We start from the raw sequence: 12,384 nt of genomic DNA, 5'->3' as shown, positions 1-12,384 counted from the left end.
TTGTATCATAAATAGAAAATTTAAGGGGGTTTCTGTTCACCTTTGTAGAATTTGCCCTTGGCAAGCTAAATGAATTTAAGTAACTAATTTAATCTCTTGGTGTGCGGCCCAAATTTGTATTGTAAGTCCATTCTTTAAAATGCAAGTAGTTTTGATCAGAGAAGGGACTAAAATTAGTGTTACCATTTTGTTACCTCTTTGATCAATATTTTACTTTTATTGAAACTTGTCAATAGAAATGTAATGAAAAGTATTAAGAAAATAGGATTAGTAAATTTGAAGTTAATGCAGGACAGGTATAAACATGAAAATACTGCAAAAGTCAAACTTTCAAAGTTTAAAGCAGAAAGATTGTACTGAAATTGTAGTTGGCCTGTTCTTGTTTAATTTGAAAGAAAAATTGTTTATATCGGTAAAGGGAGCTGAAGCTCCCAACCATGTTTTGAGGCTTAGATCAGGTTTCATGCTGGCTGTGAGTTTTAGTTCTGTGATCTCAAGAATGTCTTTGTTGGTGAAGATGATGAAGTTTAAAAAGCTGAGAAGGCTGGGAGAGAGAGATTCTTTTAAAGGGTAACTTTTGATGTCCAAGCCCAGTGCACTGACTTTACCGCGCACAACAATTTAAATAGCTTTATTTCAAATGCTCCTTTTCATCTTGAAAAGTTTGGCTCATTTTCTAACCTGTCTTGTTTTTCATCAGATGTTTAGAACCAGCTTTCCTGTCCTCACTTGACCCACATGAAAACTGAGTTATTGTCTTGTTTTCATACTTCCAGATCTAATTGATTTTTAAATGTGCCAGCAGATTTTTACAAAAGCACACACCTTGTATGATGGAAATTTTCATTCAGATAGATACCCAAAGTGTCTTGCAGAATGACCAGAGCCTTGCTTAAAACATTTTCTTTGGAAAATATTGCACTGTTTTCAGCTTCTTAGCTTGCTCTCCAAACCATTTTCAACAGATGGAGCATACTCTGAGCAGTTACTCTGCTTAGCAGACATACAGAATGACACATTAATGTCATTGCTAAGATGCAGCAATCAAAGTGTGGCTACCAGATTTTCCAACATTTTGTAGGTTGCTTTCCCAGTGGAAGTCTGAAACCTGACAGATTACTACTTATGCCATAGGCAAGTTTCCCCCTATGATCACTGTCATGTTACAGTGCACATTTTACATATTTTGTGATACTGACAGAATTTTTCTTGATGGAAAATTCTCCCTCAAATGCTAATAGGGCTAAGTATGCCCATAGAGTCCTTCTGTAGACTTGGGTTGTGTAGCTGCCTCTGGTAAGAGAAAGGCTGCCTGCTGCGGGTCTGGCCTAAAGCATTAAGAAAATACTTGCCCTCATCAAAATTTGGCAGGTTTGCAAATCTTGGAATACTTCATGTCACGAAGAAGAAAGTGTTTGAAACTCTGGAAACGCGCATGATAGATGCTTGCAAGAAGGGATACAACCCGGGACTCCTGGTGCATCCGGAACTCGGCTATCTGCAGGCAGAAGGATGTGGAGACAGGCAGCTAACTGGTACGTGGAAATGATGGCCTGGTTTTAATTGGTCTTACTGAAAACAGGCTGAGCTTTTGAAACATAGATTCTTAGCTAGGCAAAGGCCTTGTGTAGGACAACAGCCAATGTCTATGTGCTTTTGAAAGGTGGTGCATTGTTACCATGTTTTAGGGAATCTGAAAGGAGTCTGCTGTCAATGCATACATGAGAATGGAGAAACTTCCTTCCACAGCTGCCTGTACCAACCTCTGCAGCTGTATTCCATTGCTCTTATGCTGTTTAATAAGCTCTTAAATAGCCATTTTGCATTATTGCAGCAAGACATGATATACTTAATCAACTTAGGGACCACCTTTTGAGAACAGAGTTTCATTCAGCTGCATTTCACCCATATCGCTGTAAAACCTGTGGTCTGCATTGCTTTCAGGTACTGTATAGAGGGGCCAGTTGTCTTTTATCACTCTTTAACACCAGGAATTGTGGTGTCCTTAGGGGTGGCCTTCATCCTTTTCACAACCTTTATAAATCGAGAGCAGAAAATAGTAATTTTCTGTGTCTTTTAATTACATCACTTAAATAGGATCTGATGCACAAAATGCCAGATGAACGCAGTATAATTTGAATAGCTGCTGCACTCCGCTTAGAAAGGGAAAACTCAATGGATGCTAAATGTATAAGAAGACATTTCCTCACTATCCATGCCTTTGGATGTTTGTTTGTTCTCTCTGTTTTGTTAAGGATGCCCTACCCTTGGTGTTAATTCCTGTGTCTGTCAATTCCAGAGCGGGAGAGAGAAATCATCCGCCAGGCAGCCATACAGCAGACCAAGGAGATGGATCTCAGCGTGGTGCGGCTCATGTTCACAGCCTTTCTTCCCGACAGCAACGGCAGCTTCACACGCAAGCTTGATCCCGTTATATCAGATGCAATATATGACAGCAGTAAGTACATTTGGCTTTAATTGTTGTCTTAATAAGGGGCAGGCTTTTGTACACATGGAAATGACAGGTAGATATTGCTGTGTATAGACTCATCTAGCCCTGCCCGCCTGGTATTTGATGAATAACAAGTAAGTAGCCCATGGATAATTAGCTCCACGTCTGTCCAAGTACATACAGTTAGCATTCTGGTTTTAATAGATGGTGATGTAAGCCATAGAGGAAGATTTTACTTTGCTGTTAGCATGTTTAATCCTGCCACTTTTATTATGAGGCTTTTGTAAGTTCTTGTTATATCCATAAGAAGCGCTTGAATTTTGTGGAGTTTTCAGTTGCTTTCTGTGACAAAGCGTTTGTTACATGAGATGTGAGGAAAAAAAAAATATCTTTGCTGAGAATTTGACACCTTTCGGTTTTGCAGACCATCTGCTTGTCCGTATTTTGAAAGATAACTCAACCAGAGTTCTCAATCTATTTCCTTTGCATCTGTCACATAGCATTCCTCTATTTGTCCTTTTTCTAAGAGGATTTTTTCACTTTGTGTTTTCCCCTGTGCTGTTAAATTATACTGACTCATCTTACTTGAACCCTTTCTGCTGCCTGAGTTTTCTTTCCTGAGGCTGTGGATTCCCATGTTCTTGATAGTCATTCTGTAATGACTCAGAAAAAGTACCTCTTTTTTTTCCTTTGTGCACCAGTCATGTCTATGTTATTGCTTTTTAAGGACAAAGCCTAGATCAAGAAGTATTAAATGCAATTGTTCTAATATAGTCTGTGCCTTGCTGTTAATTGTGAAATGTAATGAGGTCAAAAAATTTGTCCTAAACTAAGGAGACAAACAAAGGGGACATTTTGTATCCATGTTTCTGCTGTTGTAAGTTGCTACACAGATGTCAGTTAATAGTTTATGATCTCCCAAGGTGAATCCTTGATTGCTAATTTCAGAAGATTTTTCTTGGGTTTTGTTTGGGAGGTTTTTTTGAGTACTGCATTGGCACCATTCAAGCCTTCACAGAACAGCCATAACTTGTGGTAGCATAACTTGCCTGTCACAGCTGCTTTCACTTATCAGATGATAGTTCTGTCTTGAGGACCAGCCGTTGTCTATTGATGCCTCTACTAGGATCTGTGGAGGTGGGCTTCTTTATCACTGTCCAGTGCACTGGCCAAAAACTGCTTTCAAGTACACTGCAGTGTAAAGCAAAACACTGTAGATAGTGAGAAGCAGGAAACAGCTCTCAAGAGTGTCACTCTGTCAGAAAGCAGGGAGGAAAAAATTACATTCTCTTGTATGGCCCGGTTGTCATAAAATGAGTACTAGTGCAGGGTGCTGGATGCAGTTCACTGCTGGGTTACCTTGCTAGTGCAGTAATTGTGCTGCAGTGGCTGGGACCTTATTTTGTAGTTGACAGTTCAGTCAAAGCTTAGAAGATATGGGATTCTTTCATATGAAAAGGCCTTGATTTATTCATGTTCAAAAAAACACAGACAAAATCAGGTAGGTTGTGTTGGAAGCCTGTCTTTCTATTGCATTTCTGCGTGTTGTGCTTGGTTGGTTTTTTTTTTAGTCTAAATCTGTTACATAAGCAGGTTTTTTTTCATCTTCCCTTTCAATAGAAGCTCCCAATGCCTCCAACCTAAAAATTGTAAGAATGGACAGAACAGCAGGGTGTGTGACAGGAGGGGAAGAGATCTACCTGCTCTGTGACAAGGTTCAGAAAGGTAAGAGTCACGAGTATTGTAGGACACGCCAGGGTGTTCATCTGGAGTACATCTGAAGCCTGCTGTGCTGTCCTTAATGTTATCCCTGTCTGATAGTGCAGCAGGATTTGTCAGCACTCAGCCTCTCTGGAAGTCAAGGCAGCAGTCCAGAGATTTAATAAATCAAAATAGTCTATTGCAAAGAAAATTCAGCTTCTCTTGCCTCCACAGAGACCATGTGATCATCTTTGTTCTTCTCAGGTTTCTGCCCTTGCCCATGTTCTGGAATTTTGGGGGGTGGTGGGTACTGGGTGATGTTTGACTCCATTAATTAACACCTGCTCTGAATTACTCTGAAGTTTCTGATTCATTATTAAGTTCTTGATTATAAAGAGAAAGAATGAGTATTCTCTGTTAACAGTAGATGGGAGCTTAATGTGTTCAGCACTGCTGCGGATAACTTCGTTTTTATGTATACGTTTATGGCAGAGGTTACTCAGGGTAAACAGATACTTCTCACAGGTTCATTTTCAATCTCTGCTCATGGCATTGAGTGTGTCAGAATTCGGCAGCGTGGATTAGGATACTCTGGTTTTTTATTGGAAGATAATGGTTAAATGTGGTTGGTTATATTTGGGCTAAGTAAAAAGAAAAATAAAGGGAGTGAGGGAGATATTTGTATTTTTCAGCTACAGGTAGTACTTGGGACACCCTGGTGTAGATTGCTTGGTAGAGTGGGTGCCCTGTTCTCATCTGTTTGGAATCAGTCCCTGCACATGTTGTTAAAACCACAGTGACATTTTCTGTTGGTGCAGGCTGTCCTTTTCCAGCTCTCTTTCTTGTAAATGCCCTCCTACCACTTAAGGAAGGGAGAAAGCTTTGGGGGCTTTTAGGGACTCCGAAAGAACTATTTTCCTTTCATAGTGCATCTACCCTCTGCCATCAGGAGGACCGAGATAAAACATAACTCTTACGCACAAAATAAATAAATAAATGTCTGACTCAGTGGAAGCCCTGAGGTGGGGTTTCCCCTCAGCCAGACTGGGGTTTCCCCTGACCTCACTGCCTTCAGAAACCTCCTGCCTGAAGGAACTTGAGCATGCAGGACAGCAGGACTGGAAGTGGTGGTTTACAGTCTTGAGACTAGCAGGTGGGGGACCAGGGGAAGCAGTCCGTCTGCTACAGAAGCCTGTCCTGCATCAGTCGCCCCAAGAAACAATAGGCTTTGTCTAGCTTTTTCTCACTGGGAGTGCTGTGGAAGGAATTTACTAATGGGATGCTTTCCCTAAACCCATAAATAAAGAAATACAAAGAGAATTAAAGAAAGTCTGCTCAGAGGAGCAGAAGCCAGATGCCATGTTTCTGGCCTGTGCCCTTTGGAGGGTGAAGGATCCCCGCTGACACGCTGCTCACTCATCCCCCGGCACCTCTGAGCTGCAGCTCCGCCCTGGCATTCTGCCAGCAGCAAGCGGAACTTGAACGGTGGCACTTCAGGTTTTGCTACAGTTTTTTGAACTGAAACTGTTGGAGGAGAGAGGGTGGTTTCTACATTTCACGCTTCAAGTTCTCCCCTCCATACATGTTTGTTCCAAATAAGGCTCCTCTGGAATGTTTTATAACCCTAGAATAGGAAGATGATATGAACTTAGTTCTCTTTTTACAGCTCAGTACATAGCAACTTCAGTGAAGTCATTAGGATTAGGCTGATGTAAACTTGATGTTGAAAATGGGTTATTTCTGCTGTTTTCATAAAACAGATAAAGGTAATTGATGTATTGTGTAGTATTTTCATCCAGCCAAAAAGCCACCATGTTGATTTTTATCTGAAATAACTCGAGCCAAAGGCTAAACAAATGCACAAACATCCCAGAGTGTTTCATTCTTTACAGATGATATTCAAATACGTTTCTATGAAGAGGATGAGAATGGTGGTATGTGGGAAGGCTTTGGAGATTTTTCTCCTACAGATGTACACAGACAGGTAAGTAACAGAGCATTTATTCTTTGCTAATGATTCTCCCTCTGTAAGCTAGGATTATATTATAGCTCATAGATTATGTAAAAGCATCTGTATTCTGGACTGACCTCCTCTTTGGTTCGTTGCTTCCTAAAAAGAACTTAACAGTTCTTTAAAAACATCTGTTAGGTAACTAGGAACACAGTGCAAGGAAATTAGGAGAAAGCCCCATTGCTTTAACATGCACCCCCTGTAAATAGGAGTAAGATATATAAAGAGCTCTGAGAGCTCCTGTGAACACACTGAGAAAGCCACACAAGAGATGCAAAAGGGCACAAACAGCGCAGTACTGACATATGGGATGTGGTGGCATTGAGCATAGCAGTTCTGTCGTTTCCAAAACGATTTAGGAGTCAACCTCAGAAGAAAAACTGAGAACTAAAATGCAAGTTTATTACTGTAACAGCCCTTTGCTCTGAGCTTTTGCCTCCCAAGCCCTACTCCAAAGCCTTCAAACTAGCGCAAGTTGTCAAAAGCCATGCTCCATGATAGATATGTTTATGTTTGCTTTCTTCACAGTTTGCTATTGTGTTCAAAACACCCAAGTACCGAGATGTCAATATCACAAAGCCAGCATCTGTATTTGTACAACTGCGGAGGAAATCTGATCTAGAAACAAGCGAACCAAAGCCTTTTCTCTACTATCCGGAAATCAAAGGTAACTCATTGAACCCGGTTTATAGATTGGGAATGGAAACTGTAGGGTCCCGAGGAATGTTTTTAATAAGATAGAACTGGTTGGGTGAGGAATTTTTGGGTTTAGCTGTTATTTTTAGAAAATATATTTGCCTCCTTATTTTGGGCAGAGTCAATATGCAGCGTGGTAGATTTATAACGGGTTTTGTAGGTGGTGTTGTAGGATTGGTAGGCAGAAAATCCATGCCTATTTTCCAAGTGAGGCTTGTGCCTTGCAGATTGCCTCTATGCACACATGCCTCTCCATACAGTAGGTGGCACTCTTCCTCTGAGTTTCTGCCAAATAACACCTGAAGAGATTTTACTGTCAGTACTTTCAGATGAAACCCTAAACCAAAACCTGTTTGATGCCTGTGGAAGAGGTATTTTGCAGTTCTTTTTTTTTTTTTTTTTTTTTTTTTTTTTTTTTTTTTTTTTTTTTTTTTTTTTCCTGCAGTTCTCACCTTCTAGCGTCCAGCTAATGTCACTGGTGTTTCTGAATTTTCCAATTGCTTGTACTAGTTAAGTAAGCCCAAGACATTTCTTGTAAGAGCAGGGAAAGTGCTGTTTCAGTCTCTTCTTTATAATTTTAGTTGCTTAGCAGAAGTCAGATAGTCGGTATTGAACCTGCTTCCTAAATTCTTAGTGAAAAGAAGTTTAATCAGCAGATCTGTTCCCTTTGAAGTCTGCATTTGAACTGTTTGATGGGAATGGCATTGGCAGTCATGCTTTTAAATACCAATAATGTCAATGATATGGAAATGCCTTGAGGCCCAAGTCATAATTGGTGTTTCATTGTATTAAGATTATCTTTCTGCTTAGCAGTTTACCTGCCTGCAGGTTACACTACTGAATTCTAATCTTGAATGTTTTCTGTGCCTAAAGTAGAGCCGTGTCAAAATCAATTCCCTGTTCAAAGTCTCTAAAATAAGTGTGCATTATTGGTGAGAGACTAGGACAGCTGAGGAAGGAGTGGCGGTGGTCTAAGTGAGTCTACTTCACAACTGTTAGAATAAAGTAGCAGAAAGCATGAATTCACAAAGGCTTCCAGAGTTGCCAGAGGATTTCCTCTTGGTAATGATTTCAGGAACCTCTTGCACAAGTGTTAAGGGAAGTGTTCAGCTGCAGAGCAAACTTGCCAGGTTTGAAGTGAACCTCTTTCGTGTGCCTCTTAATCAAGTGAAATTAATTCAACATTATGTGCATTTTCAGATCCCCTATAGAGCCTCATCATGAAATTACCATTTAGGAACTATATTTTTCCTTTGTTGCAAATGTTCCCACAAACTTAGACCACATGTATGTGGACTTTTTTGTGTTTCTCTGACTGGATTGCTGTCTAGAGTTTTCTCTCCTCATCAGTGTGAGTATGCCTGATGTGTGCATGCATACGTACTTACACATCATGTGTACCTGGAAACAATGCACGTGGCTTTCTCAGTGTACTGTCTCGTATTCAGCAGTCTCATCTGATGCACGGACTGATGTGCCCGTGCATGAAATTTCTTTTTATCGTATGGCTGTTAAAAACAAGATGGTTTAATAAACAAATGATATTTTGTTCTTTTCTCAACAGTTCTACTGGATTTTAACTCATGTAATGTTTGTATCCCTATTTTTGTAGCTCTTGTCATGACATTTTCACTTTCCCCAGTCATCAGGATAGTCCTTTTAAATCTTTGTGCTTTGCTTTCCAGGGGGACTAAGTGTCATTTTGTACTTACACTACAAAATAAGTTTCGGCTTTTTTTTTCTCCTGCAACTCAGCATGGTTTGACAGTAGTATGTCCCTGCCTGAAAATAAGTTGTCTTTGTTCGAGTGGCTGTTATGGTATTTTAAGTAAATCATTTCAAGCAATCATGGTTTTCATCATTTCTTGCCATCCCATAAACAAAAGTTCAAAGGGCACTGCAGGTACTCTGCACTGTTGGAACTCAAAAGTGCCTTGTGAGCCTCTGATAAGGCTCCATTCCTGAAGATTTGCTTGGATTAGATTTGCTTGGAAGAAGAGCCTGTGCTTATATTCCCCAAAGGCAAAATTTCTTCAATAAATTTGGGGTTTGGAGCAGTTGTGCTGGTTCATGACTTGGCTTAGAGATGGAAGAATTTTGGGACCACTGATCTCCAGGGCTCTAAGTACACAAGACAATTTTGAAGGAAGCTGTGAGCCCCCCAGGACGTCTCCGCATGTGTCCCCTGAGGCTGAGCACAAGGCAGTGATGCAGATGAAGAGACCAAGCAGGCCAAAGTGATGCTGCTGGTCTGACTGGGGACTTGGCACTGGCTTGTTCCTCAGAGGAATTCTCTCTGCTCCAATATATACAAAGATTTTCTGCTATTTGGAGCTTGAGGAAAGTTGACTTTTCTACCACACTCTGCATTTTCCTTTATGAACTTTCTGTCTGCACACCCTGTGCTGTGCCTGGCCACCAGCAGGACTGACTCCCTATTCTCTGTTCCTTCTATCCCAGATAAAGAAGAAGTGCAAAGGAAACGACAGAAGCTCATGCCCAACTTCTCTGATGGCTATGGTGGAGGCAGTGGCACTGGAGGTGGTGGCATGTATGGAGGGGCAGGTGGCAGTGCTGGCTCTGGTAAGGCAGCAGTTTTGGGCAAAGAGGGAAAAGAGTTCTACTTTGAGAGCAGGACAGGTGTTTATGCTGATTTTTAAAATGTAAAGAGGATTTTGTTGCTTAGGCATATAAGACCTGACTCTGTTGCCTTTATTCTACTGTTACTCAATTCAACCAAACATTTCCTTATACTAAACGTTTCATCATCCCATTTGCCTTCCCACTTTGGAAGCTTTGTTGCTTCCTTGAGCCTTGGAGGCACTGGAATTCATGAAACAGCTCAGTTCTATCATTCTGGGTGTCTAAAATTAAACAGCTTCTGAAATGTTTCTTGGACCACGAGTGGAACTTGGCAAATTAATCCAGTTAGTGCAAAGAAGTGTTAAAAATTGGAGATACTTTTTAGTAAATTTTCTACTGTGCTCCATCTGTTGAAGTCAGAGTATATCTGATATGTAGGATCATGAGAGCATTGCTTTGGTTCTTGCAGCGGAGCTTTAAAAACCTATAGGTGAGCAAATGCCACCTGAACCACAACCCTTTTTTTTAGGGCAGGGAATAGAGCAGCAGTTTTCAAATTGCTACATGTGTTGCTGGCAGCACATGTATATAACACCAAAATACAAATGTGTTGTAATCACAAAGATTCAAAAGCACAGAGGCAGCTTGTGATGCCTCAGTTGATTTTTAGAGCAAAGCCATAGCGATACTACATTTGTGTGGTGTTACGGATAGGGAGTGTCACTAGCCAAACACCAAGAATTTCTTTGGATTTTTGAAGGGATAGGGGAGAGTTCACCTTTAGCCTGGAAAATTAATTGGATGGAATAAAGCAGAAGGTATGCAGAAAACAAAAATTCAGTTCTTTAGGTTCGGTGTTCTTCTAAGAGGTGTTCTCATTCTGAATCCTTTTCCTTTCTTTAGGGTTCAGTTTTCCTTCATATGGATACTCTGCTTTTGGAGGGATGCATTTCCATCCTGGCACAACAAAGTCCAGTGCTGGCATGAAACACGGTAACAGCATAAATGTCTTTCTCCCAGCAGCTGAATTGAGTTTGACCGGTATTTTCTTCTACACTATAAGCCAAAGAATTTTCTCATACACTATCTGGCAGGTCTAGCTAAGCGTGCTGGAGAGGACCTCTTCTTGAACCTCTGGCAGCAGAGGGGTTTGTGTAGCTTATACTGCCCTGCTTCTTTTTTCCTCTCCAAGTGTAGTTTCTTCTTACTGTGCAGTCCTGAGAAGCAGTCACCGAAATACCCCATGTGCTTCTGTATTCAGTGTATTGTTTCAAGCAGCAGCCCTCTTGCTTGCTTGAATGTGCTGATTACAGATGACCCAAGGACTACACAGAAAATGTATATTCCTTTGTTGCCACAGTCTGGTACTACCCTGTAGCCCAGAGAAATCAATGGAAAATATTAAGTTAATAATAAGGACACTCTTGGCTTTCTAAAATAGGATGGTAATTTCAGATGTACATGATGATTACTCCATAGATATTTCCAGAGTCTCAGGGATGAATTTAAGAGAAAAAAAAAGTGTCTGAGTAATTCTGCTAGATTTTGTGTGAGTACTTCAGACTTACATTCTTGTACCATGAAAAGAGGGGTAAATCTGTTGTAATATATAATGAAGTAGAGACTGTCAAAAATTAACATCACTTTAAAGCAAGTCATGTCACTGTGTCTGTCCATATGTGTTGGTATCTGGAATATTATGATCCGTGAGTTTAGTGATAAGCTTTACATTGAAGTAAATTTTTGTATTCATTTTTCAGGGTTTGGTTTTTTCCTAGCTGAGTTTTATCATTTGTATAAAAAAAAAGTGACAGTACTGGACAATAATGATTCTACTTTTTGTTAGAAGGTCTATCGAATTGCACAGCTGAACAAGACAGAAAGAGCTGCGATAAACAAAGTGACAAATGGGACGTGAAACGTGATGTGAAGGTGGAAACCGTGGAGAGGACTGAGTGCAGAACATCTGCTCTTAATGAGAAAAAGGAGGATTCTGTTTCTTCCTGTAAAACTGAAGTAAACGAAGCAGATTGCAGGTGGCAGGGTAAGTGAGCAAGTAAATGTATTTAGGGTAAATCAAACAGCAGTACTGCAAAGCAAGCATTGAAGGTTTGGAAAGTCCAAAAATGTCTTGCTTGCTGTTCTCAGAACATGGTAATGCCTCCTAGAGGAAACAGGAGGGATTCCATTCCCCAAGATCTGTCCCTCCCCATACCTAGTTCTGTAGATGACCTTCCACCTTTGTACTGCCACTGGACACTTGAGCTTCTGCTTGTCATGCAAGGAGATAAGACAGCTTTGCCTGCTGGGCGTGTTTAACACTGCCCTTGAATAAACCTGTGTGAGCAAGGAACGCTGCAAGCAGTGAAGGCACAGGGAATATAACTCAGCAGTTTACCCGGCTTTTGATATTTGAGAGACTTTGGTGGATGAGTTAATGGATGTTAGTATGACTTGCAGTAGGCCTTCCTTGCAACGCTGTTGAATTGCGTGCAAAGTAGCGTTATAGGTTTGAATTTAAAATGTAAAGGTACCTGTTTCCATTTGGCAAATACACAGTAAAACAACTGCAGTAGTAAAATGTTACACGTTAAACGAAGGCCTAAAAATTTTTGCTTTTTATGTATTTTTCATTTATGTGTAGCTTTGTAGACCATTAATATGTAGTTATACAGCTCCTGGTATATTTCCTAGCCTTTCTCTTCGATTTTAGAGTAATAAGCTAACCATCTAACACACTCCTGAAATACTGTTTCATTTTATTTTCAAGTTGAGGACCTGCAAGAAGAACATTTTGTTTTCCAATCAGAATCTTAGAAGACATAACAAGAAGTGGGGCAAATAAGCTCTGGACCAACTCCAGTGAGGCAGTACCTGGGGGAAAATTTACCTAACAAACTCCTCTCCTAATTGGGCAATGTTTGTTAGATAGGATAATTTG

At 40.5% G+C, this 12,384-nt stretch overlaps 1 protein-coding gene across 4 annotated transcripts in view; it reads left to right on the top strand.

Moving 5' to 3' along the window:
• NFKB1 (nuclear factor kappa B subunit 1) overlaps window positions 1-12,384 on the top strand; it is a 57,726-nt gene that overhangs the window by 29,636 nt on the left and 15,706 nt on the right. For 2 of the 4 annotated variants that reach the window (XM_040064399.2, XM_040064401.1), the window contains exons 7-14: window positions 1,372-1,535; window positions 2,300-2,458; window positions 4,073-4,177; window positions 6,046-6,137; window positions 6,693-6,831; window positions 9,321-9,443; window positions 10,347-10,436; window positions 11,290-11,487. In XM_040064399.2, the coding sequence (XP_039920333.1) occupies window positions 1,372-1,535; window positions 2,300-2,458; window positions 4,073-4,177; window positions 6,046-6,137; window positions 6,693-6,831; window positions 9,321-9,443; window positions 10,347-10,436; window positions 11,290-11,487 (1,070 nt within the window). The remainder of the gene's footprint in view (window positions 1-1,371; window positions 1,536-2,299; window positions 2,459-4,072; window positions 4,178-6,045; window positions 6,138-6,692; window positions 6,832-9,320; window positions 9,444-10,346; window positions 10,437-11,289; window positions 11,488-12,384) is intronic. The other 2 variants (XM_058420675.1, XM_040064400.1) reach the window with 1 other exon arrangement.

This window comes from Hirundo rustica, chromosome 5, assembly GCF_015227805.2.
Source record: "Hirundo rustica isolate bHirRus1 chromosome 5, bHirRus1.pri.v3, whole genome shotgun sequence".
Taxonomy (NCBI): domain Eukaryota; kingdom Metazoa; phylum Chordata; class Aves; order Passeriformes; family Hirundinidae; genus Hirundo; species Hirundo rustica.
The sequence above is the reverse complement of the archived record's forward strand: the minus strand, read 5'-3'. Positions and strand labels throughout refer to the sequence as shown.